The 27,921-nt window shown below is 38.9% G+C and overlaps 1 protein-coding gene across 8 annotated transcripts in view; it reads left to right on the forward strand.

Annotated features, from left to right (window-relative positions):
* TRPS1 (transcriptional repressor GATA binding 1) overlaps nt 1-27,921 on the forward strand; it is a 210,711-nt gene that overhangs the window by 47,272 nt on the left and 135,518 nt on the right. For 7 of the 8 annotated variants that reach the window (XM_065752470.1, XM_065752475.1, XM_065752472.1 and 4 more), the window contains 2 exons: nt 7,035-8,164; nt 15,630-16,233. In XM_065752470.1, coding sequence (XP_065608542.1) covers nt 7,035-8,164; nt 15,630-16,233 — 1,734 coding nt within the window. The remainder of the gene's footprint in view (nt 1-7,034; nt 8,165-15,629; nt 16,234-27,921) is intronic. The other variant, XM_065752477.1, reaches the window with a different exon arrangement.

Genomic DNA, 27,921 nt, shown 5'->3' on the forward strand with positions numbered 1-27,921 from the left:
ATAATTAAAGTCTGGTCTAACTGGGGTTCAGATGAATGAGAACCACTGGTTTTATTACTAATAGTTTCTGTTTTTTATCCTCTGCTCTTAAGTTTAGTTTAGCAGCTTGAATGTGAAGCTGTGAAGGTAAGACTAAAAAAGCTGGAGGTACAGGTGTAATCAACACCACTTCTCATGTTTAAGGTTTACTCTGCTTTCATAACGGGTTTGACAAACCAGCTCTTACAGATGTTGTGAGAATCGAAACTGAGGGCATTAATAAGTGCAGCATTCACATATTAGTAACAAAGCAATCCTTCAAGTTCAGTTTTGTCTTCAAGTGGACTTCCTTTAAGATGTCACAGGTACATACTATTTGATGTGAGTAAATGAAAACATTTCTGGGAAATTTGTTATCCTCACATGCATAAAGAAATGGATTCAAGTTTTATGTTGTTGGTCTTAACCGCTTTAGCTGAACTGTCCATGAAACTGGAGTTAGATCTAAACAAACAGACTAACTGTTGTTGTGTATTACATGTCCTAATTTCTTGGAATAGTCTTGAAGGCAGTGCTAGAATAGGCCATACCACTGAGGACTGTCTCTGGAGAACACCTAAATGTTGTACCTGCAAATGTGCATACTTCTTTTGAGTCTCCCTTTTGGGTCATGATAGGCTTAGAGACTGCCTTGCACCTGGACTCACATCTCCTAAATCTAAGAGTAAGTGAGCTTTCTTAAACCTCTTACACTTGGTTTAAGAAGTGGTGATGGGGACATCTAGGTGGTGGTCAAGCAAATGTATGTATATGTATGTGTATGTGCTTGTCTGTATTCACTAACTCTTGTGACAGATGTGCTTTGTTCAGTTGGAAGAAGTCTGCTTCCAAATGAGTATTCAGATGGGAAGTTTCCTTGGAGCAGCTGATGCAGCATATAATCACAGTAATCACAGCTTTCAAAGCAAAGTTCTGTGTGTATTAATATTACTTTTTATGCCAGAAATATCTGGTAGTGCCAAAGACTGGTTAATGAAGAAAGTTGGTGAAACGAGCCATAGAGATATTTAGATATACAAAGCTTACAGAAATGAGAGCTAAAAAATTCAAAGCTGATGGGAAAGAAGGGAAATAGTAAGGTTTTCTTTCACTGTAAGTTTGCCTCCAAGAGAGGCTTTGTGAGTTAACAGTAGTGAGGGAACTCTCTGGTACTTTTATCTATTTTGGGGGTTGGACTAGATGATCCCTGGAGGTCCCTTCCAACCCCTACAATTCAGTGATTTTGTGATCTATTCAGAGAAAGAGTAGAAAAAAAGTGGTGGTTTATTTTATTTGCTAGTTATTAGTCTGCTAGCACTGTAAATTAGTAAATTAAACTAGTAAATTAAAGTCTTACTTTAGTATTCCTTTATTGTTTTTATTCATCTGATCTGACCTTAATTTAAGTCCCGTTACTGTTCTTATACAGTCTTTGTTGCAAAAATATGCTGATCTGCAACTTTTTATATTCTAACATAAAAAAGCCATATTGGCTTTAATGGGATCAGAATAAATATTGAGAAGAAAATGAATCATAGAATGGCTTGGGTTGGAAGGTACCTTAAAGATCATCTAGTTCCAACCTCCTTGCCATGGGCAGGGCTACCACCCACCAGCTCAGGCCGCCCAGGGCCCCATCCAACCTGGCCTTCAATGCCTCCAGGAATGAGGCATCCACAGCTTCTCTGGACAGCCTGTGCCAGTGCCTCACCACCCTCTGGGTAAAAAATTTCTTCCAAATGTCTAACCTAAATTTCCCCTCTTACTTTAAAGCCATTCCCCCTTGGTCTTGTACTTGTCAGACCATGTAAAAATGTTGTCCCCCTCCTGTTTACACGTTCCCTTGGTTACTGGAAGGCTACAGTGAGGTTTCCTTTGGAGCCTTCTTTTCTCCAGGCTGAACACGCCGAACTCCCTCAACTTTTCTTTATAAGTGGGATGCTCCAGTCCTATGATGATCTTCTGGACCCGCTCCAACAGCTCCTCGTCCTTCTGGTGCTGGGTCCCTGGGCCTGGACGCAGTACTCCAGTTGGAACCTCATGAGGGCAGAATATCGGGCAGCAATCACGTCCCTTGAATGTGACCCAGTACTATCCTTTCTTGTTTTGGTACAAATAGAAATAGCCCAGAAAACTGGAAGGTTGCCCCAAGTCTTTGCCTCACTCACACAGCATAGTTCTATCTACAGATAAATTAATCACAGTATGGTAAGTAGTTTTATGAGTGGATGCGCTCTGAAGATTATCCTAGTTTTACATGCAGAGAGAGAGTGAGAGTGAGCAAGTTCTCCATGTTGGAGGTTAGAGAGCTGGGTGGTGTTACACAAACTTGCATGAAAGCCAGGAATCTGTTCTGGCCTGCATAACATGAAGAACTTCATAAATGTGGGATGGTTAAAATGTTCTGGATGCTGTATTGCACAAAGCAAATGCATAAACAAGGACATTATAAAATATTTTAGGATTAGAAGATTAAGAGTAATTGGCAGAGGCAGACTGGATGGCTCAGGAGATTGGTGAGGGATCGTGAGCCTTTCACCTCCTCATTAACCAAAGAGGTAATGCAGATAATCAAAAAAGATGATCTGTTATCATTTGAGGTTCCAATGCAGATGGTTGCACTAGTTTCTAATCGGGATTTGCAGCTGATACCTAGAGTCAAAGACAGCTTTTCCTGTGTGAGAAAGTCTTACATCCTGTGTGGATATAAGCCACTGCTTTCCTAGTTTCTCCTGGTGAAATTTTCTTCATAAAAGATGTTTACAGGAGCTGACCAGTGTTGTTTTGGTATTTTTTATTTTATTTTCTATAAACAGAAAAATATTTTTAAACTCCCTTGACATAGTAAAATTCAAGACTGAACTTCAAAAAGGAGGTGGGAGAATAGAGATAGTAGCATTTGGATCAAGATCAGATGAAATATACAGCAACTTTTTTTAAAAAAGACAAAAGTGAAAAATATTTTTCCATGCCCAAAGCCATCAGTTCCATGAAATCATTGTTTTCAGTCTCTGTAATTAAAGTTATACAGACATATCTGTTGGATACATATAGTGCAATTATACTGTTGTGGAAGTACTTGCCAACGTGTCATAGAAAGTATGTTTTGAAATATTGTCAATTATTGTGTTATCTTTTCTTTCTGGCTTTATTTTTAGAAATATGTGTGGTGTGTGAGGAAATAGCTTAATTGTATTAACACAGAAACTTCAATCCTTACGGTAAATGTAGTCTCAAACTTCTGGAATTTTATTGTTTTCCACATTAATGGATGAATTTAACTGTTAGGCCTTTTGAGTTTTAGGGAGTGCTTTTGTGAAATATATTTCAGTTTCATTCCCAACTGAGACACGACCTTGAAGAGCAATTTTGGAAGAATATCAGTGCAACCGTCTCAAAAACAATAATGGAAAAGCTATTCTAAATAGCCCTTTTTGTTTGTATGACACGATAATGCCTACTATATTCTGGCCCGTAATTGGGGTGCTACAGAGATAAGTGATAATCTCCAGATCTCACAGGAAAGTGACAGTGAAGGAAAGAACTAACTAGGCCTCCCCTGCTCAGACATATACTTCGTGGATTGGATTCCTTCTAAAATCCAATTTATGTCTCCTGTGCTTACTGAAGAAAGTGTTGACTTAGAGGTGTTCTTAACATTTCCAGCGCAAGTTCTACTTACACCTGTGACTCTCAAAATTATGTGAGCTGGCGCTGTGGATTCCACTGCTAGGATAGGATTGCAGACTTTTAGTATTGCTTTTGCTTGATTTCTTCTGCTTTATTTTTGGGAGAAGTATCAAAAAACGAACAAACAAACAAAAAAAAGAATTGTGAGGGCAAAGCAGGTGATTAGATTTTGCTGGAATCAGAGTAAAATATGGGGGTAAGTAGTAGATATAATCACTTCTAATATCACACAGAAATGTGGATATTGATTTATAAAGTAAATATATATATTTCATTTCCCCCTTCATCTTTCTCTTTCATCTTTCCTCTTTCTGGGGAAGATCAGAGAGCAGGAGATAAGGGTAGCTCCAGTTACATACTCGGAGGAGTTTGGTGTCTGTACTCATGTAACTGTAAAATTTGGAAATGAAGCCAAGACTTGAGCAGAATGCATGAATCCAAACAGCTCTGCAGAAGTGTAGGCTTCATCCAAATTTGACTGGCTAAAAGCTAGAGTGGCTTCAGTTTATACCGTCACTATCAAGTGCTTCTCTCAGCTCTTTATGTGGGAGCCATTTTCTTTTCTTTTTTTTACCTGATGACCCCCAAGGAGGCTTAAGTCAATTATGTTATGCATGAAAAATGCATTTTGAATGTAATAATATTAAGATGATCCTGTGTTGTCTTTCACATATATGCTCTTCTCCTAGGACACATCATTTTGAATTGTGACAGGGTAGTCACAGAAATGCCAGCCCAGTAACTGGTAATCAGTTACGTTCTAGTGCTGTGAAAAATCTGTTGTTCTCCCCTCTGCCCCCAATTCAGTGGGTAAACCTGAATAGTGTGAGTACTTTGTTCAGTTTTATCCTCTTCCGTTGAAGAGAAGGATGTATTAGCAAAGGACACAGATTTCCTATGTAGGCCACTAAGCAGGATTAGCAAAGTTACAGGAATGCCATGGTTTACAGTCCATTGTACAAAATGTGATACTGATAATATATTTTTTTCCAGCATTCATAAATAAAAGTAATTAGCAATGAGCTAAGTAATTAGCTATGAGTAGCAGGGATTATTGTCACTCACATGTCTAGCTAATGTCCACTCAGTGTCTGCAAAATACGTTTGTTACCTGTAGGCTCTGTGAATGGACAGCTAAGAGTAATGAATGTATTTACTCATTAGCACCACTTAAGGTAAAGCGCTTTAGTCAGTGTGCATCAAACAAACATATGTAACTAATTAAATGAGCAAAACCAGATCACCTTGCAGCTGAAGCAGTCACACAGAGAATTGCTGTTTACTGTTTTCTGTAATTCCATCAATGCATTGTTTAAGTTGTCTTTCAATGCCATTGAGGCTTTGAACATTAAAACAGTGCAGTGGATGGAGACTTCGAGTGCCAGGGAGCTATGGAGGAAGCCCAAATCTCACTGTTGTCACTGGATCAGGTTTAGTAAGGTTTTGTCTCTTTTTAGACATAAAATGAATAAAACAAGATATCTTCTGCAGTGCAAATGTTCCACAGGACATTTTCAAAATCAAATTCATGACTTGGTATCAGAAGTTGGAGTCCTAGTTTAAGTGAAAATATTATTACAGTTGCATTCTAGCTGTTGAGCTCTCCAGCTCGCCATTGCCTATTAAGATATGTTTCCTAAACAAACAGAAAGCAATTTTCAGTTTATTTAAGAAAAAGCTTTAACCAACATATGGGAATTGTGCTTTCTTTGAAAAAAAAAAAAAAAAGAAATCAGAGGCTGCATAGCAGCTCATTGTACCACAGTTCAGCAGCTCACTGACTCACTATTCTGGTGTTCAGTTCTGATGGGATACAAAGAATAGTGTCTTATTTTCTGAGCTAAATGGCTAAAAGGCATTTATACTATATGCATTTAAAAATGTTTACATTTCATGCTCCGTATGTCTGAGTCTTTCCGTATGGCGTGATACTGAATGAGCGGTGATCGCGTGCTTTCCTTGTGGCACAGCTGTTGAGGACGAGACGAAAAATAACTACGCCATTTGCCTAATGCATCACAACTAAATCCTGCAGAAATGTAGTAACTTATTGCTAACATTGGTTGGGAGTATGAATATCTAACCATTTGTGGAAATTTTATAGAAATTTGATATTGCTTTTAAGGCATCTCTTGTGTAGAAATGCTGAGATTGTGGTACATGGAAGCTCCCAGCTGTGTCCTTGGTAGAGCAGTGCAGTGTAGACTGGCTGATGGCAAAGAGTTGGCTGTGGATTTTGGGTGTGAAATTACTTTCTGGATGCTGTACATTGTTGGCTGTTCAGGAAAATAAGTAGAGCAGTGGTGACACTGGCCAGGAGATTGTTTTTTGGCCTCCAAACCAGTTTTATGGGAGAAGCAAATCTCCCCTGATGTCAGGGGCAGGTGTGGTGCACTCCTGGGAAGGGCAGGCCTGCCTGGTCTGAGACCATATGGCACTGTAGTGTTAACTCTGCCTTGCTTCCTTCCCACAGATCGTTTTGCTCAGAGATCATGAGAGTGGTTAAGTAGACCTATCTTATTTTATAATTAGTGATGTCATAGACTTGGGTGTGGTAAGTTTTTTCTTTGCAACATGCTATTTTTCAAGAGTAGCTTTTCCATCCTTGTTTAACTAAATTGGGCTCCATGTATGAGAAGATCTCCTTGGAGAACGCCTGCACTGAGTAATCTTTGAGAAAACCACCTTTTATTTCAGACATCAGTCGCTATAGCTTTGTTAAAAGACATGCTGGCATATACTGGATACTCTTACAGAAATGTTTTTTAGAGGGATTGGTCATGCTCTGACCCAAACACAATGACTTCACTCTTTTAAATTCAGTTTTTGTTTGCTCATGTTTAGAATGCAATTCTCTGGGGCATTTAAGCATGAATGTCATAAAAACATGAAAGTGTACTGAAAGAAAAAGACTTGGGGGCTCATGCTTTTGTTCCACACCTGACGGAAATTCTCAGCTAAGCCTTCTCTAAAGAGTACAGAAATTTGGGAACTGGCTGTTGCATCTTCTGTCAACATGACTGAGTGACTTAGTAAAGGAAGTCTTCTTTTGGAGAAGTCTGAGTTCAGATCACGTTGCAGATTTGTGCCCCAATTTCTCCAAATGTTTAGTATTCATGTGGAATCAGCTGGGCAACACATAATCTTAATCTTCATCAGCAAATGCTGAATACATGAGTATGACATTATGGTAGGGCAAGCACACAAATGCATATGATGGTATCCTTGTTTAATTTATAGGCTTGTGAATTTATTGCTCTCTCTTTTTGGTCTTCATTGCTGTATGAGTACAATAGAGCTAACATGACCTTATTCTTCATTCACAGGTTACTCTAGGAGGAACCTTTATTGGAATTGGGCGGAAAACTCCAGATTGCCAAGGCAACACCAAGTACTTCCGCTGCAAATTCTGCAATTTCACCTACATGGGCAACTCGTCCACTGAACTAGAGCAACACTTCCTACAGACTCACCCAAACAAAATGAAAGCAGCCCTTCCCTCCTCTGATTCTGGTAAAACTTCAGAGAAAAACTCCAATAAATCCAGTCCTACTCTTCGACCATGTGATTCTGGAGACTTGGGGAAGTGGCAAGACAGGATCACTGTAAAAGCAGGAGATGATACACCAGTTGGATATTCGGTGCCCATCAAGCCAATAGATTCCTCTAGACAAAATGGTACCGATACAACCAGTTACTACTGGTGTAAATTTTGCAGTTTCAGCTGTGAGTCGTCCAGCTCGTTGAAACTATTAGAACATTACAGCAAACAGCATGGGGGAAGCCAGTCAGGAAGCCATCACCCAGATATGAATGATAAGCTTTCTAGGGGATCTGTCATTAACCAGAATGACCTAGCCAAAAATGCAGATGGGGAGTTAGTGACAAAGACAGAAAAGGGTGCGAGTGTGGCAAAAAAGAAAGACTTGACTAGCAAAGGAGCAGAGGACAGCATGGTGACAAGCTACAACTGTCAGTTCTGTGACTTTAGGTACTCAAAGAGCCATGGCCCAGATGTAATAGTGGTGGGCCCACTTCTCCGTCACTATCAGCAGCTACACAACATTCATAAGTGTACCATTAAGCACTGTCAGTTCTGTCCCCGAGGCCTCTGCAGCCCAGAAAAGCACCTTGGAGAAATTACTTACCCGTTTGCTTGCAGAAAAAGTAATTGTTCCCACTGTGCTCTCTTGCTTTTGCACCTGTCTCCAGGGGTGACAGGAAGCTCTAGAGTCAAACACCAGTGCCATCAATGCTCATTCTCCACTCCTGACGTAGATGTTCTCCTGCTTCACTATGAGAATGCACACGAAGCCCAAGCGTCTGATGTCAAACCTGAAACAAATACCCTGCAAGGCACAGATGGGCCGCTGACTCTCAAAGAGAACAAAGAACACTCATGTACCAAATGTGACTTTACCACCCAGGTGGAAGAAGAGATTTCCCGACACTACAGGTACAGTGAAGTTTAAAGTGATTACAAATAGGAACCAAGCACACAGCCCTCCTAATTCCTTAATTAAATGTCACTGATCCCCGAAACTGAGGAAGCTGGAAATGAAAATAGGAATGTGCATAGATATAAATCTTTATAGCCAGGGTCCAATCCAACATCCACTTTGTTTTGGAAAAACTTCAGCGCAGTCTGTGGCTTTAATTATGCATTCAAACCTGCGCAGTGAAGAGGGAGATTTGGATTTGTGTATAGATGTTAGAAGTTCCAGCATATTTGAGGTTTGGTCAACTATTTTCCACCCGGAGTCTGTTAGGTACTCTTTATTTTAGGCTTTTTACCAGAAAGCTGGCATCTTCATTCATTAGGAGAACACAAATGGCTTTACTTTCCAAGATAGACTGTGAATCCTTTCATGCTTCGTAACAGTGCTTCAATGTAGTACCTTTTTGTAGTATTTTCCATTCCCAAGTCCAGCAATGCAGTAATGAGTTTAAGAGCATTCCACTGCTGTTTTGGTGTTAGTTTCACACTGGGAGCAGACGCTCTTTTGTCTGTTGATGTCATCCTCCAAGATCCTTTTGCAGATGCTTATTTTTGTATTGCTGGTTTACAGTGTCATTCTATCTATTTTAAATGCTAATGTTCCTATTTGGAGGTGGATGCAGCCAGTCTCCTGACTCAGTCTGACACAATGTCATGATGGCAGCCAACTCCCTGCTAAACTTCTTGGGCCAGTTCCTGTGCTGTTGTAAACTGGCAGTCCAGTTTATATCGGAGGAGGAGCTGGCTCCCAGACTTAAAAAAGCAACAGTGCTGCTGCAAAAGCGATGTTAAATATTAGAAAATGCTGCTGAATATGTTAATAGTTAAGGCTAATGCGTCAACAACAACGGAAAGAGCAGTATCTATCTCATCTAAAAGATCTCTGCATGGAAGCCAGCTAGAGTGAAGACAAAAGAAGATGCATTTTCAAAGCTAAAGCTTTGTTAAAAGCTCAAGAAACCGTGCCATGTTTAATAGATTCCAAGACGTCCAGAATTAACAAAGGCAGACTGGGGCATGATACTTTAATAGAGATTAAAGCTGGGGGCATCCAAATGTTGCCCAACAGAGGGCTGCATTGGCAACGCATCAGGAGTCTATTTAAAAAAAAAAAAAAAAAAAAAAAAAAAGTAGATTGCTCATCTTTAATTTGGTGCTTGGGCCCACGGAGGATTCAGGTCCCAGCATGCAGTGCCCCATTTTTGATCCAAGTGGGCCTCAGGGATGTTGTGCGGATTAATTAGTTAATGTTTGTAAACTGCTTTGAAGATGAAAAGTGGTATCTAAGTTCCAAACATTATTATAGCAGCTTTGAGCTGTGCTGTAGAACTCCATAGGCAGCACTTCGTCCGCCGCTGGGGCATGGCATGTTCTTTTTTTAGTGGTTAAATAACTGGAAGATTGAAATGGCTCTTCGACTGAAAAATGTTTTTATTTTGCTGCAGCTGCTAATTTAAGTTTTAATGAGCACACCTAGTTAAAATCCATTTTTTCCCAAGGAAGGGAGAAGCGATGACTTCCAGAACTGTAAGTCTGTAAGTCTGATGCCCTATAGCAGTAGCTTCCCATCCTGAGTGCTCAGTACCATACATAACACTCCTGCAGTTATCCGTGGGAAGTGTTATGTGACGTGCTCTTTGAAAATCAAGAAATGTGTTTAAGCATTTGAATCTCAACTTATTTGTCTAAAATTAGCCTATTCTGTTTAAAAATCACTTGAACAATGTAGTTTTAAGCCTTCAATATATCACATTATTGAGTACTCTGAGGATGTTTCATAGTCAAAGCAAAGCACAAAATCCCCACATCTGCCAACTTCCTTCCCTTTCCCCTAACATGCCCTTCTGTCTCCTTTTTAATTTAAGTTTGTTTTCGGCATGTACTGTTTCTCTTTTTTTCCTGCTGTTTGTCACCAAAATTAGTTCAGTTTTTGGTAGATACGGCAATGGCAAATACCTAAGTGGATTTACTGCTTTTCTGTGCCTCATTTTTCATAGTTTTTAATATACCAAACTAAAACAGAGGGAGACTTCTAAGGCATTATGGCTTCTATTTTTAGTGCTGTTTTTTTCCTTTTTTGACATATACCTGCTGCACATTTCGTTTACCTGTCTGTATTTTGCGAAATAAGTGTACAGATTAATTCAGATTTTAAACTGAATAATTTGTATAAAAGTGTAATCTTATGCGATGAGGATTTATGTGACATACACAGAACCAGTCTTCTCTGTGGCTGCATCAGAGCTTATCCCAATAAGATGTTAGGCCATACCATTATGTATTTTTTTGGTCTGCGTTCTTTTGTTGTTCTTTTGAAGCATACACATGACCATAATTGCTTTGCTTTTTTAATTGGGTTTCCTTTTGTCTATACTTGGACAATTTCACTATGTATGTTAGTTTAATATTTTTTCTAACTCCCAAGAGTTGCACGTATTTGTAACAGAATTTGCAACAGTTAGAATTTGCAAAAGTGGTTCGTTCCATTTTTTTTTCTGCCAGAATGTGTACTAACATTTACTGCTCATTCAATATTTTCTTGATGTGATTATTTGAGAGCTGTTCAGTTAAATTTGAAGTTAATGAATCACATTGCACTTGAGTTTACTTGTATTTAAACCTCACTAAAATGTGCTTACTCAAACAAATCCCCAGAAGGTTTGTTGGCCTACATTTTCTACTGATTCTGCTACCATTTTCCGTTATTTCTCTGAGGTATCAGGTATTCGGTGTGTTCACTGTGAAGTTTAGGGTTGTTTTTTCTTTTCTTTTTCTTTTCTTTTTTGGTTTGTTTTTTCAAAACTGCTATTCTGAGGAACTAAAAGATGCCAGCACATGTAATTAAGATAAAAATCATATTGACTATTTGGGGAAATTTTGTATGTCAGATAAGATAACTCAGCTTAGAGATTATTTTCCCGTTTGCTCCAAAATAATTATTTTCTAATTTTTTCTTGAAGCTAAAAAAGGCTTCTTGCAGAAGGGTTGTTTTTTTTATTATTATTATTTTTATTTTTATTTTTTTATTTTTTAAAGTTTGGGAGTTTGATTGCAATGTGGGAAGACAGTGCAGTTTCTCATTTTTGCAAAAACTATTATTTTTTCATGAAAATTATTACTCTCAAAAAAAAATCAGTGCTAATGATAATTACAGATGCTGTTGCTGAAAAGGGCTCTAAGAGTCTGGCGATTATTACCAATCAAACAGCAAAATATGAAGAGAAGTTGACTCGCAAATGAGATATAGGCTTGGAATTAGGCTCATTTTTTTAATAAACCAAAAATATTTTTTGCCAGTGGCAATGACTGCAATTCCATAGGGCTGTTAGGTGAAACTATACGGACCTCTCAGAGGTAAATGGGGGCCTGGGGGTATGGGTTAGGCTTCACTGAAGCATGCATGTCCCAGTGGCAGGAACGTGTACTGAGGATGGGCATAGGGCTGCTGTCACCCTGGCACCAGCAGGCGGCAGAAGCTGAAGAAGGGTCTGGGGTGTGCAGGCTGTGGAGATGTGGAACTGTTTGCCTTCATGGAGAAGGTAGCCAAAGGCAAATCTGTGAACTGATGGCCAGCAGATCCTGCTTTCTGGCAGAGCTGGAGCCTTCACTAGTAGAACAGCAGCAGCAGCTGTGAGGACCTTCAGTCACTGCTCTGAACTTGTTCGCTCTTGCCAATAGCTTTTGCTCTCCTTTTATTTCAGCTTTGTTTTCCATTCTGCCTCGTTCTCCTTCCCTTTCTGTCCCTCCACAGAGTTGTCTTTCTCGCTTCGTGCTCCTTTCTTCTCCTGAGTATTTTCATGTCCCCACCGGTCTGAGTGCAGCACACATCCCAAAAGTAGACTTTGTTACAAGCCCATCTGTTCACAAGAAGTGCTCACAAATATTATATTCATATTGAAATTCAAATGCACAAAGGAGTTGAGGTGATATGACAGTCATACTTCATCCAGAATATTTTGTATGCCCTAGAGCATAGGAACATCTCCACATCTTCAGGTAATTAAAAAAAAGAAGTTGTGTAGAGGATGATGTTTTGTAATATTTCAGACTAGTAGTAAGTATGTCAACAAGACTTAATTCACAACTGGCTTATGTCAAGAGTATCACAGTCTGTAAATCTCATAAATAACAAACAAATCAAAAAAGGCATGCAGTCTCTTCGTCTTCAGTCTTTTGCAAGGGAGAATCCTTTCATCTTGTAACACCCAATTCAGCTCTATTTCAATACAAGTAAATGATAAAATTTTGGGAAGTTATCAGAATATAACAGAGCAGTAAAGATCTGGCTGGAATTCCTTGTTATTTAATCTTGGTATCAGGCCATAAATGCTTTAATGTCCATGAATAATCAAGTATTTGATTTGTTTGATAGTGAAAATAGTAATGCTAAGCGGCATCAATGGAGGGTATGTCACTGACATCTCAGTGCCACATTCAATGTAGTAACCAGCTTATGGCTTGAACCTACTCTGAGCTTGCTTGAGTGGTGTATGAGCAAGATCATAAAGAAGTGCAGTATCCATCTTCATTTACATAATTTTCTTCCATAGTGATGCTTTCCTCAAATGCCTTCCCTCTGGCTGTTGATTGGCTGTATACCAGTGCACTGTTTTGTGCTTGATGAGTTCAGAGTTTCAGATGATAAAAGCAAGGTTAAGTTGTAAACTTAAGATCTCAGAAAAGTGCTTATTGTGTACTTGGCAAATTGGAACTTTTACAGGTTTTTTTTTTTGTTAGATTTGGGGAGTTTTATCTAGTTGTAACCTGAGCCTTTGGAAACACTGAGTTGATTTCAGTTCTGGTTAAGAAGAAATAAAAGATTGCCAACTTGTTTCCGTGATTGCTGCTGATTGAGTGGGATGAAAAAATCAGAGATGAAAACATTTTTGTTTTTGCACCTTCTTCTGGGAAAGGATAAGAGTTTCTGGTTTAAAAAATGTTCTCTAAGATTATGGTAGTTACTATTTTATTTTAGACTGTGACTTAACATTGGACAGGTCTGAACTTTAACTTGCTTTATGGAGATTATGAGTAAAACAATATACCAGACTTGCAAAGAAAGAAGATAAACAATGACAATGGTGGAGACTGTGTTTTAGTATGTACTAGAGACATGTATGTCCTGCAGTGAAAAGCCAGTTGGGTTGCTACCTATCTAAATCAGTACTATTCTTCCTCATAAGACAATTTCTATCAGTTTCACAGAAAAACTACAAAATGTATCTAATATTCTGCATTTAGTTGTGTCTTGTAAGAATGGCACTACTCTTGGTGTTTACCAATCCTGATCAAAATCATTTAGTCATTGTGGGGGAAAATAAAAAAAAAAAAAAGCAAGTTAGGCAGAAAAAGATCAGCTGTTCAGAGGTGTGATGTTGGTAGATGAAAGCCAAGTTAGGAATGGGGGCTAGGTATTGAAAAACCAAATTAAACAAGAGACACTTAGGGCTAAGTAGCCTCCCAGAGGATTGAGAGGATTGATAAGCTTTCACATGGAGAGCGTATGGGGTTGAGCCATTAGCCCCAAATGGTGTCGTGTTTAACTTGGCCTTTAAGATAGCTGGCCCCTGTTTAACTTGGGCTTCTCTGATGGTATCCCACCTTTACAGGGCTGACCCTCTTTAAAACTTGGCTTTTTGTATTTGTAAAATGGTTTTGATCAGGTAGCTCTCATCTTTTTTTTTTTTCTTCTTTTTTTTTTTGGTTCAGAAGAGAATTAAGCTTGATTTTGAGAAGAATTACGTTGCAGGAGAGAATATATTAGTGTCGCGCTGAGACAAGCCAATTTTAATAAAACACTACAATGAAAAAAGAGGAACACAGCCAGAACAGGATTTTAACCCACAGCTTTCTCTCCCACAAGTAGATTTTGTTGCTATAAGGCTGCATGGAGAATAGCTGACTATTTTTTGCATAACTGAGTGAGTCCCTCTAGTCCCTTAAAGTGAATATAAATATGGAAAATGACAAAAAGAAAACTGATATTGGACAAGGGCTAAAAAAGCTTGAATTTGAATGTGTGCTCATGTCTGCACGCTGACACAGCTGAAAGAAAATCAGACAATGGAAATAACTTTTTTTTTATTTTGTTGACAAGAGGAAAGAAGGAAGACAAGGGCTTTTATGTTAAGTTTGGCAAGTTGTCTCTTCTAAACTATCATACTTAAAAAGGAACTTTTTGTGTATCATTCTAGTTCCACAGATACAATGAGACCTAAATCCTGCTTTTACTGAAGTTAATAAGAGTTTTTCCATTAACTTCACTGAGACCAGGAAATGGCCTCAGAGGAGTGACTTCTAGCGATTTGAGTTATCAGGGCAGTAACAGATTTCTGATACAAGTTTTGTTCTGTGTGGGTAGTGAAAGGCTGGGTTTTTAGCTTGGCTAAAGACATTGTCATGGCTCTCGAGTGCACGAGGTGTGGATGTGTGAATGAATCTGCAGGGAAAATCCTTTTGCAGATCGTTTACATTTTGAGGAAAGGGCAGGAATGGTTTTCAACCCAGTGTGGGTACGAGCCCAGTGCAGTAGGGCCTGGTGCTGACAAAGGACTTGGGCCCCTTCTGTGCCATAAACAATTATTCATAATGTTATATATCTCATAAAAAGTGCTGTTTGTCTGATAGATAGGGTAAAGTAGTAACATGATGTTCTAATGTAGCAACATATGCTTTACATAATTTAGTAATACTGTACTTAATATAGGCCTCTAGAATGAAAACAGGAAGGCACGGTATTCCACACTACTCCACAGGTCTTACTCAAGCATTTCTGTATTTGACAGGAAAATGCAGTTTGTATTGACACAGCCAAGTATTGTTCTTTTACTTCAGAGCAGCATCTTTTAAAGTTGTCTTGAAATGTCCACAGTGGACAAGTAAACATTATCTATTGGGCACAACCTATCAACGTTTGGTGTGTTCCTGTCAAGATGGTCATTGTTAACCAAAAGTATCTAAAATTGTTGGAAAGAAAAGGAATTCTTTAAGCATTTGACATTTCTAGCATATATTTATGTTAATTCTGAGTATTTTTTTTTAAATTCCAAAGAAAACTGTCTTCTAACTATTTAATTTTGATTGGATAAAAAATCACTTCAGTGATTTCTACCACAGTGGAAAGTGCTGAGTGCATTCTGGCAAACAAAAAAAACCAAACCAAAACAACAAAAAAAAAACAACATTCCAGTGAAAATTGTAAGAAATTTAGAATAACACTGTGAAGTATGGGTGAACAAGAAGCCACAGCAGTGTGTGTGAGAGGAAATAGCAGGATTTTTCCCTTCTTTATCAGACTACAAAGCAAACCTGCTTACTTTGTTAGAGAGATTCATTCTGTTTGTCTTCATCTTGATAGGTAAAACCAGTGAGACATGAAGGGTGAGAAGGGACATGCTTTAATGGCCATCTCATTTTCTTCCAGGAGAGTACACAACTGCTACAAGTGCCGTCAGTGCAGCTTCACAGCTGTGGACACACAGTCACTACTTGAGCACTTCAACACCGTGCACTGTCAGGAGACAGACATCACTACAGCCAATGGGGAGGACAGTCACGGTGTTTCAGCCATCAAGGAGGAGCCAAAAATTGATCTCAAAGTCTACAGTCTTATTAATCCAGACCCCAAAATGGGGGAGTCCATATCTGACAGCATAGTCAAGAGGGAAAAGATAGAAGATAAGGAAGTGCTTAAGGAAAAAGGTTGGACTGACAGTCCCGGTGATGATCTTCGCAACGTGCCCTGGAGAGGAACAGACATTTTGAGAGGGAGCCCATCATACACACAGACCAGTTTGGGCTTATTGACCCCAGTGTCCGTTGGCCAAGAGCAGCCAAAGCCTTTAAGGGATAGTCCCAATGTAGAAGCTGCCCATCTGGCACGGCCCATGTATGGCTTGGCTGTGGAGAGCAAGGGCTTCCTGCAAGGAGTGCCGGCCGGAGCGGCGGAGAAAGCTGGGCAGCTCACCCAGCCCTACCCTGGATCCGGGGATGGCAAGGCCAAGGATGAATCCCAGTCCTTACTACGGGTAGGAAGTTCTCTTTGTTTCCTTTGCTTTTTTTTTTTTTTTTTTTTTTCTTCCTGATAATATACAAATATGCAGTATTTAATTAGGCATGCAGAATGTTTCTTCTTCAGTTTCGGAGTGAATGCGTGGGAAAATAAAAATCAGGGAAAACTGAAGGATTCAAACTTGTAGACCTAAGGTGATAGGTGAATATTCTTACCGGAGTAAAACAACATATATATTGATGTAGTGTTAGTAAGCAAGTGCTTCTGCTTTTGCTATTTAGCTCTGATCAGATTTTGTTTAATCATTCCTGCTAATTGTGCAGGTTGATGATGCATTTGAAGAGCAAGGGTTTAGAATCCCAGAAGGATATAAGTAGTCTGTTCCACAAAACTAATTGCCTCTTAAATTTTGAGATGGTGTGACAGTTCACACTTTAGCAAGATTTCACATTACTAAATATCTAAGAATATGAAAACTGACTTAAATGTTAATAAAAAATAACCTCTTTTTTTTTTTTTATAAAACAGCATAATTACATATCAATTTTGACACTTAGAAAGTTGCCTTGGAAGCAAAAAGAGGAAAAAAAAGAGAAAAAGGAAGGAACTTGGGTGATAACAGGGAGAATATCCATCATGCCAAATAATTTATATTCTATCATATAAAAAAACCAAAAACTTATAGTTAATGGAACTTGACAACTTCCCCTTTTATCAAGGTGTATCTTTCCACTATTGGTAAATTTGAGGTGAGAAGAGCACTGAAATTCTGAGCTGTAAGACAAATTAGGGCCTTGCTCCTGGAGTCACTGCTGTATAATTTTCTTGGGGTGCTCACTGTCTGAAGTTTTAGGAACTGGCAGACAAACTGCACTGGAATGGAAGGGGTGGTCAGCTCTTCTTTGGTATTATCTTTTCTGAGAACATTTATGACCATAACATATATTCATGTAAAGAGAGCAACATGTCAGCAGATAAAAAGCAAGATAAATGTTTAATTCCTTCTGTGCTGAAGTTGTACATAACTGTTTCTGTATGCACGTATGTTTTCAAAGTGCTGCTAAAATGAAGTCAGTACTCTTAAAATATTGCAGTTACTCTAATTATAAAATGATACATCTGTCACTTAAAAGTCTGAATGCAGTTTAGGGTGACCACAGTTCTTTGTGCCTTGCAGGTCATGAATAGCTGCTGATATCAGATGTTAAATGTATGAGAAGCAGTCACAGAATGACAAGTTCTCTGTTGCTTGGTTGTGTGGTCATTGTGAATGGCAGGTCTCTATTTTTCTCCATGTAAAAATATACCTAAAAATACATAAATACATCTTGCTTGCAGTGGAATTTGTGCAGTACATGTGTCACTAGTTACATCCCACTTCAGTTCTTGCAGTGGTTCCTAGCAGTGCAGAGATGTATTGGCCAGAGGAGCCATTTGTATTTTGCATTATCAGAATAGAAAAGAAATTCATTTATTTTTGACTACCTAATAATAAATAAATAATGATTATGACAATAATAGCAATCTACAAAAAATATTATGTGTGAAAAGCTCTTATAAAGGTCAGAATTTGCTTGGTGACAAGCTTGGAATCTTAGGTAGTAGAATAAGACTGTTATGTTACAGTGTTTAAGTAAAAGTAAAGTAAAAGGGAGAAACTGCACCCTGGGTGCTTCTAATGCCCTTCTTTAAATGTTCAGTTTGTTCAGAAAAGCAGTGATTGAGTTGTTTTCAAATCTTCATATTTTATCACTTTTGGATAAAATATGAATCTTTTCTGGATTTTTAGAAGTTTGAAGTGCCTGTAATTTGCATAGTTTTCAGGAAAAAAAATAAGTAGTTTTTTTCTTTTTTTGTTTTGTTAACAGGGTACTTAAGTTTATTCCTTACGTTTTTAAATTTTGTTGACAAAGCAACTTTTATAGGGTTTGTAAACGAATTTATTGCTGAGTTAGGTCTATGCTGACTGGTGAAACCATGCCGACACCTTTCAAAGAAGAATAACTTTTGTATACAGTTTTAACTTCTTTGGTCTTTGAAGTCTGCTGTGCCAAGGTTGTGGTTGTCTGGGTCTTAGTTATAATATTTTCATTTTTGCTTTTCTTTGAAAATAGGGCAAGTTGCCTCTGTCAATGTCAGTTTTTAAGAAATAAGATGGGAAGTTAATTTTCTACATCAGCTGGACAGAGTCCCTAATCATTATGCTTCACCACTATTAACAAATATTGGAAAATAGTGAGAATTCAAATTTCTTGAAGGTGAAGGGTGATCTGGAAAACAGGAGAGGGTGGAAGATTAGGAATTGTGAATCTGAGTGCCATTCATTTTTCCATTGAGATGGTCATCCCCTGTTCCCCTGGGTCTGAAAAGTACAGAAACCTAGCTGATGTTTTTAATTGTTGATTTAGTTTTCTGAAGGCAGTTACGGGATGAAGTACTGGGGGCAGTGGAAGCTCACTTGGTCTGGGCAGAGTTAGAAATTGTTCAGAAAAAAACTTTCCCATATGAAAAAATAGTAATAAAAAATTCCCTATTGTTAGTCTACTCTCACGGTTATCCACTTCTGGGGAAATGTGTTTTTCTAATATGGAACAGTTGGTAGAAATAGTTAATATTAGGCTAAAATCTGTGCCTTTCTGAAAATAAGGGGTTAAGTCAATACATACTTGTGGTATCGTATAATGAATTCTCATGCAAAATACTGTATCCCAGGACAACTGGTGACTAGGAAACGAAACCTGTAATAAAATCACAGTAGACACCTTCATTTTGTGCTTTTGAAAGATCGACACAGAGAAAGCCAAAAATTTGGGATTACTCAGTGAATAAACACTGTGAGAAATGGACTGAAAAAAATCTAGCACATCCCTTTGGTTGTGCTGGCTATTCAGTATTTATAGAGTGGTTCTGTTTATTAAGAATGATTTGTAATGATTCAACAGTAGCAGTAATACCATGTGCTTTTCATTTTTCAGCTCTCTCGTGATGACTGGGGGAAGGGAAAGAGGAGATAATGTTTTTCACATTTTTTTTTCATACAGAATAGAGGTTAATATCGCGAGGCAGGTTTTTACATACTGAGTTTATGACTACGATTATTTGCAATTTAATAAAATATCAAAGGCAAAACAGACCAACTGAGGAAAGAGCGAATATCTGCAATTGCCCACATAATTCTTTATTGGTAATTTAAACTTTTGGAATTTACTTCAAGTGTCTTTTAGGTTTGTGTGTTCAGTAATCTGTTTATGTGCTGCTTTCTCGCATTCCTTGAATGCATGATGGTTGTGTTTCCTCCCCAGGCTCTGCACTACAGTAGATTATTCATGGGAGTAATTAATGTAGAATTTATTCTCTTTTTAGTGGCTAAGAGACTGCATCACTTGTAATCTTCGAGGAGCAGGATATAGTGCAGTGGTGATAGTTTAAGCTCTGCATATGTGCAAGCCCACATATGCAGGGGATGCACCTTTTTCCCCAAGAGAGCTTCCAAACTGTGTGTGTGTAACTGAATCTTTCTCAGGGGCTTGGTACACTTCTGTGAGTAGCTTTAATTTATTTTTCTTATTAAAATGTTTCCAGCAGCTGCACTTATGGCAAATCTGTGTGTTTTGCAAATGGGAATTAAAAAAATGTACCTCAGCGTGGTACAATGTAGACATTATTTCTGCTCTTCCTTAGAGTAGCTGATTTTCTAGTTTAAAGATTTGTTGATACTGGAAAGTCTATTGAGATGCAAAAATGTTCCTTTTTTGGGTAGCACATTGGCAGCCAGCAGACTCCGGGCCAGGCAGATTGTTTAATGCTTTGACAACGCTGATCTTGGACAGCAGGAACTTTTTGCTAAACTGATTTTAAATGAAGTGTCCTGTTTTGTTACATGTGGACGCTGCGATACAAAGTTTTTCACTGAGCTAGGAATTGCAGCCTGCCCCTTCAGATCTATATACAGACCTAGTTAGCCCCCCCAAAGGCATTGGTAAACACTGCTGCCTCGCATCACAGTGCAGCCCATGCAGATGAAGAATAGTGTGATCGGTGTGCCCCGCGGGGCTGCAAATGCCTGAAAGCACAGGGAGATAGATGCCAGTGTTTTAATTAAAATTCATGCAACGAGTGAATTTGTGCACCATCAGAGGGAGAGAGAGAGAGAGAGAGAGCGAGCATGTCAGATTATTGCAGAGGTACTGGTGGTGGTTGTCATAGGGAGACGGCAGGCTTTAGCAATAAATATCAAGCTGAAGTTATGGTAACATTTGCTACGAGCTTTTATTACAAGGGCAAAGGATAAAAACAGCTATGCTATTAAATCAAGATTATTTTGCACCATGATATGTGGACTCTTCACAGGAAATCACAGTTTTTCAAGAAAGTTTCCATTTACTTGTAGAAGAGTTATTTTTCTTTTTGTCTGTGGTATTTACAGTCCTGATATTTCTTACAGCGTTCTGTCTGGAGCTGTTATGCAGCTTTAAATTTGGAGAGAGAGGAAATCAGAAGAACTTACTCTCCCATTTTGCGTTCTTCTATGTGACTGATTGTGGCTAATTCTAAATGAGCAACACTTATGCAAGTATCAGTAAATTTATGCCTGACATTTGATATCGCTGTAGTAAATATCAGATGCAGTTCCTAGTACTGAAACACTAAGAGATTTGATTTAGTAGTTGGGCAGGGATAGTGATAGGAGGATGGTTGGACTAGATGATCTTGTAGGTCCTTTCCAACCTTATGAACCTATGAACCTATGAACACTTTTTCTGTTTTCAAACACTGACTCCTGCTACCCACAGTTAGATTCCAGATTCCTGCAAAGTGGTGGAAAGGCCAGTCTGTCTTTTGTGATTTTCAAAACATAGATCCCTCCTAAAGGACTGCCTCCTAATCACTTCCATGGAAACTGCAACAGATACAAGGAGCACAATAACACTATTTGGTAGAACAAATACTCAGCTACAAAACACTGTTTTTCAACATAGTCAGCACCATCAGTCAGCTTTTGTGGATGAGCTGGTCAAAATGCTCTTCATTTCATGGTGTAACAGCTGTGCATGGCTGTCTGGAATGTGGCTTGTCTTTCACATCACTGTTGCCACTGATGAAATGCACCACCTACCTCCTCACTGTGTTCACATCCACTCTTTGGTCTCTGTAAACATTCTTGACAGTGTGTGCCAATTTTTCTGCATGGAAGAATTCAGTTCCACACCTTTGCTTCATACGTACTTCCATGTCAGACACTGCCTTCTCAGAAAGTCCCTCTGCTGCCATCTGCCACATGGCAACAACACGTAGCAGAATATTGTTGCGAAGGTTCAGCCTCTACTGCCATATCACCACTATCTATCTCTGGTGCTGTGGACCAACAGTATGAAATAGGAGGCGTTACTTTTGAAGCAGCCCTCGTGCTTCTATGCACATAAGCCTGAAAATCTTGGCCAGAAGGGCAGCATAGCGTTGAGGTGGAGCCTGCCTGTCTGGTATTGGTGGAGGCCTTGCTGCTGCCTTCATCTAAAAATGTGCTCTTGGCCGTGCCACTGAGGTGAATTTTGGTTTAGGTGTGTTTTTTTCTCGATTGTCCCTGCAGTGAAATGTGTTTAATTTTTTGTATGTTTTACCTTTTTGTCCCACATCCAGAGAACTTGTAGCAGTATTCTCAGTGGTATATCTACAGAATTGAATTTAACATGTATAATTGTCTCATAAGTCTTGCATACAAGTTGGTGGAGATCTTGGATTCAGCAGCTCATCCCTCAGCCGTATTGGAAAAAAAAAAAAACAAGCAGCCCTTTAAAGAAGAAACATCTGAAATAGTTTCCCTGTAGCTGCATGTCATTTTTTTCCCATTTCCTCTGACTCTGTTAGAGATCTTTCAGGAAGTATTTATAGTCAAGGCTATTCATTGCCATACAGGTCCTCTAATTAGCTGGGGGGAACTCAGCAGGCACTGTGTCTTGCTAGAGCACACAGCTCCGCCAGGTCACGGAGCTGCCAAACACGCTGGGTTTTTTAGGAGCACCTGTTTCCACAAGTCCCAGCTCGGGGAGGTGGTGGGCTGCTTTGTAAATAGAATTACATCCTGGAGAAGAGCAGGAATCGTCCAACAAGGAGAGAGGGAAAATACAGATAGGACATGGAGAGAAACGGTTTTGAGGCATTGGGTTTCCTGCACAAAACTGCAACGGGAAGAATCCCGTGCCGGGGAGCGGGCTGCAAGCAGAGCTAAAATAGCTTGTGAGGATTTGAAGTCGTTGTGAAACAAACATGTACTTGGCTGCTTTTAGCAACTACTGGAACCAAACCCACACGAAATTGAATGTTTTGCATTACTCATCGCGACAGAGTGATCAGATAGGACTAGAAAAAAAGTCACTTTTAGAAAAATGTTAACCTGCCCAATTGAAGGCATACTTCTGGTTTCTGTGTGGGGTGTGTCTGACATGTGGAGAGACAGCCCCACCTCGCGCATGTTTACCCACCCGACGGTGCTTATTTTTTATTTATATTTCTTTCTACAAAATGTGGTTGGGAAAAGCTTTAAATGATAAAATCATTATTAGGGTGGGGCACAGTAATAATGCAAAAGGGCAGCAGCTACGTCAAGATCCTTGCTGGAGAGGTGAATCAGTGCAGGAACAAAGGGCTGGGAGGGCTGGGACAGGCCCTGGGCGCTGCGTCAGCACCAGCAGCCTGCACTGGAGTGCTGTGATCAATAATGATGATTCAAGCAGGGAGAACCGAGATAGATCTTGCTTTAAAGCAAGCTGCTTGGGTGGGATGGGAGAGATGAGAAATGCCTTCTCCTTGAACTGAATGGCCAGAGCCGGCTGTCAGTGCTGAACGCAGTGAACGCGGTTACACGCTGGGGTTACTAGGTGGGGAGGACATTTCTTTTGCCCTCTTGGGTCCGATACGTGGTGCCTGGGCGTGGTGACAGGTTTCCAAAAGTGCAGTGATAACAGTTCTGCTGTTATGCTGTTTTGCTAATAGTACTTTGCATTAGATTATTTGCCTGAAGTGGAAACTTGAAGTGTATGTAGAAGCAGGATAATTTTTGCCACACTGGATCCAATAGGAAACACACTTCCATGTCCAAGGGCAGAACTTACTGCTAACTTGTAGATTTTCAACGGAAAATTTAATTTCATAGATGAATGCAGGCGAGGATTGTACTTCATTTTTGCCTGAAGTACTGGGGTACTGAACAACGAAAATCTATGTGACGATACCTCTTAACATCTGGAAGTACAGAGTTGCTTTCTGTGTTGAATTTCTGAAAACTTTGTACATGTACTTTGGTAATTAAAAGGCACAATAAATATATTCTTTTTAGAGAAGGAATATTATGATAGACAGCAAGTAAATGTTTAATTTATTGGGCTAAGGAAGGATCGCTGTAATTGTAATTGATTTGAGGGAATCCAGATGCTATCCACATCTGAACAAATTCAAAATGGTGAAGATTTAAAAACAGGTTTGTGAATAAACAGCGTGCACGTGTTCTGGGATTTTTCCATGGAGGTATCCGGGGGTTAATACACACCATTGAAAAGGGCAGCTATGGAAAATAGCTCTGTTATATGAACAGATGTGTGCTACAGCAAATATACATGGGAGATATGCAAAACGTTTGTAGAACAGCTTGTGTTACCTTAATACTCCTCAGATTTGCATGTGACCACCTTGCAAGTAGTCATTTTTAAGATCTCTAATGTAGCACAATTGATTTAGTGAACAATTTCCTGACTAATATAATTCATTTACTTATTGTACCAAGTTCTGTTTTTTAAATGAGGTTTATAATGGCTAAATGGTTCTGTTTATGTTTTTCTAAGCTTTTTTCTAAGTAGCAGTACATATATTTTAGGAAATCTGACATCCTTTGTTTTGGATATGTAACAGGAGTTGGTAAATGTGTGTTCAGTTCCACATTGCATCGCTATTTGGAGTTCAGATAGGATGTTCTTTATACAAAGACAAAAGGAGTAAGGATGATTTCTCTTTTTGCACTGTGCACAGTAATACGTTTCTGAAACATGGCACAAGGCTGTACAGTGCTTTGCACAAAGTAGGGCAGATTGCCAAACGGTCTTTGCAGTCGTTATTGGTTTGTGTACCTCCACGCTGCCTGAGATTTGCAAATATCATTCTTCTATTATTATTCTATAGAATATGTAATTTTATATGCAATATTGTATCATATTATTAAAGACCATGTGTTGCTCAAGTCCTGGACGGCATTTGCAGTTGTGTGGACGCTGCCTTTCCATTGAAGAGAGAAGAACAGTTCCAGTTCGGATTGCTAATTGAGTGCTTGGGAGTTGCCACTTGTTGTGTTTGCTGTGATAAGCTGGTGAATCATATTTGTCCTAGTTAGTTGGTTAATCTCCTCTCATTTCTTAGCTGATCTAGGCTTAACTCTTCTGGTTCTGTCTGTGAAATGCGAATAAGGCCAGGCCCTTGCCTCAACAAGTTAAGATTTACTTTAAAATCTGTTTTGTGCGGTGCCGATAAAGAGCCCAATCCATACGCATACTGCATCAATATTGGCAATTACCTTCTCTGGGAAATATTATATAACTTACTACAAAAATACTGGCAGAAGAGAGCGACTTAGGAAATACCATACATTTAATTTAACTTCGTTAACATTTCTCTTTTCCCCTCTATATCAGTTAAAACAAACAAACAAACAAACAAACAAAACCTCCAAAAAAACAAAAAACAAAACCAAAACACTTTTGAAGTGAGGCATTGGTGTTTTTTGTTTGACTCTGACCTCATTTTGGTTCACATGCCTCTGATGTGTAGAGTGGCAAACTACACATTTTCACTTATGGGAAGGAGTCTTTAACAATGGCTTAAACTGCAGTCTTTAATCATGTCAGTTGCCTCCAGCACTTGCTGAGAGTAAAATTCCACCTTCTCTGTTTTCAGATGTATTGAACTATTGGCTGTTTCTCCTTGCAAGACCATCAGTGATTTGAAAATTGTGTTCAAATAAAAAAGGCAAGGAAAAAAAGAGAAATAATCAGAACATTTGTCAAGGAATTTGTTATGAATGGTAATGAGGAGCAATGCAAACAATCTTGGAATGGGTTTTAATTCATATGTTATTCTGGGAGCCTGCAATTTCTGGTGAGAAAATGGCATATTTTAGGTCTGTTTCCTCCAGTTTCTGGCATGGAGCAATGCCTGTTTTGTTCAGTCAGATGTTCAAATGAGAATTTTGGATGCTCAGAACTAATTTTAGTAGGTGGGGGGCAAATTTATTATGATGCCACAAATAGAGTTTGATCACAGCTGCTTGTTACAATTATAAAAATTGGCTGTGAAGCACTTAAACTATATTTATTGGTTGAAAAAAAAAAAAAAAAAAAAAAAAGAGAGAGAAACTCATCTATAGAAAACCCTGTCTCGTTTCCCTTAAATTTCTGGCAGTCATCTTGTATACAGCCAGTATTTTTGAGTTTCACTTGATCGTGCTGCCAAATTATTTTCCTGCTGCTCTGCCCACACCTCCCGGCAGTGATATGGTGCTCAAATGATTCTCCCATTCTTTCATGAAGAAATTATATCTTTTTTCTTTTTGTTGGGGTGAATTTCTGATTTTGCTCTGAAATTACAGAAAATCACATGCAGACCTCCTGAGACCTTTTAAAAGAAATGTTAGGAACTTCATTGGAAGTTGGGCACTTCAAAGCTCTGGCTTCTCCAGTTTGTACCTGACTAAAAGACTGTAAGGCAGACACTGCAAGGTGAAAACTTTCATATCAAAGACTTAATATACCACTATTATCCTCTTTATAAAATGTATGGTGAATGGTATCTTTACATACTTAGGAGTTCTTTTTCTCATAGTAACTTCTTTAATGTTCACAGTAGTATGTTGTTGAGTTAGAAGAGAAAATACTGACAGATACACCCTATTGTTTCACCATGGCGGCTGGTCTCCCAGCCTAGAGTGGATTTACTCCAGACCTGTGTAAAAGTTAGCATGGTGCAGAATATATTTTCTTGAGAAACACATTTTCACAATTAAGTTAATAGTCTCAGCTATGGTGATGGTTTTGTCATTTCTCCGTGCAGCTGATAAAGAAGACAAAAAGCTCTCCATTGGCAGTAGCACAGGACCAGTTAGAACGTTAGGTTTATATTTGACTGAGGTCTACTAGAAATGTAGATACTTCCTTTTGTTTAAAGTTCTTTCAAACCCTACCTTATCCACTGCTTGAAGAGTGGAGAGAGTTAATGGAAATCTTGATTAAAATCTTGTTGACTTCAAAGCTTTTAGTTCTTGTAAACAGCTTGGCACCTTTGCTTTTGTGCATACATGTGTTTTACTAGTCTGTTTACGGGTTTAAAAATTAGAATGAAATTTAAGAAATGAGATTCATTTTTAAATTGAAAATACCTCTCTATTGATCACAGAATCTCCTGCAGTTGTTTAGCAAAATGGTTTCTAGCACTAATATTAATCATTTTTAAAGCAAAGAGTATGTTCCCATTTTACCGATTTTTCCATTACAGAAAATTATGTTCTGCTTAGTGGAAGTTTAAAATCTGGCTTAATTTTTAAACAGATCCTTTCATGCATAAAAGACTATAAGCTTAATTGGCACTTAATCAATGTGTCTTTGACTTATAATAGTCAACTAAATGGTTGAAGGGTAGAGGTCTGCAGTGAACATCCATAATGACTGTCAGGACAGGATTGATGTAGGGCCTTCCTTTATAAAAATTAAATGTCTTTAAAATTTGTTCCCTCGGTAGGCTGTATGAGTAGGATGTTCTGATAAATAACTCTTAGTGTAAGACTCAGTTTTGGGCAAACCTTGTGAAGGACCTTTCATATCTGAGGAGAACAAGGCTCAGTGAGCTTAGTTGTTTCAGGTTGACTTGGTGTGGCTCTTGGCTGAAGTTTTGCCCAGTGTGTACCCTGTCACTGAGTGAATGATACTCAGTACCCTTCTTAACAAGTGAAACAAGAAGACATTTTGGACAGCAGTCCCTCAGATCGTAGAATCATAGAATCACCAAGGTTGGAAAAGACCCGCAGGATCACGCAGTTCAACCATCCTCCCATCACCAATAGTCCTTACTAAACCATGTCCCTCAACACAACGTCCAAACACTCCTTGAACTTGGTACTTCACTGTTGTGAGGGAAGAGTATTAATCAGTAAGCTGAGAAATACTCTATCTGTGACAGATCTGTAGGTCCTTGGTGAAGAACTTAAATTTTCTAAGTGCTAGGAAGCTAGCAGGACCTCCATTCAGCAGGCCACATTGAACATGGAACATTGTTATACTGGTTGTGTAGAGGAGACACCCAGCCTTTCCTAAAGTATATATTGTCTGCATTGTAAATTAAGGCTTCCTGATGGGGAGAGATTAAGCAAAATTTTCTAAATTACCTTTTCTCCTAGACATCTGCACTTTGCCATGGTTGGAGACAGGGTGCTGGTCTGAACAGTCCTTGCTCTGACAGGTTCTCTCTTGACTGCCTACCAGCCGTACATAAAGGGCCCTAGAGATCTGATATCCTTCCTACCCAAAAATATTCTCGTGGCCTTGATTTCTTTCATCGGCACTGCTGAGTAAACCTCAGCTGGGGTAAGGAGACGTGTTGGAGCACAGCAGAAAAACAGAATGGATGAGACTACAAATTGTTAGTCTGTTAAACACAGATTATGTCTTTGGGT

The sequence above is a fragment of the Cyrtonyx montezumae genome, unplaced genomic scaffold (assembly GCF_038088225.1).
Source record: "Cyrtonyx montezumae isolate F1298 unplaced genomic scaffold, pur_monq_1.0 scaffold_8, whole genome shotgun sequence".
Lineage (NCBI taxonomy): Eukaryota > Metazoa > Chordata > Aves > Galliformes > Odontophoridae > Cyrtonyx > Cyrtonyx montezumae.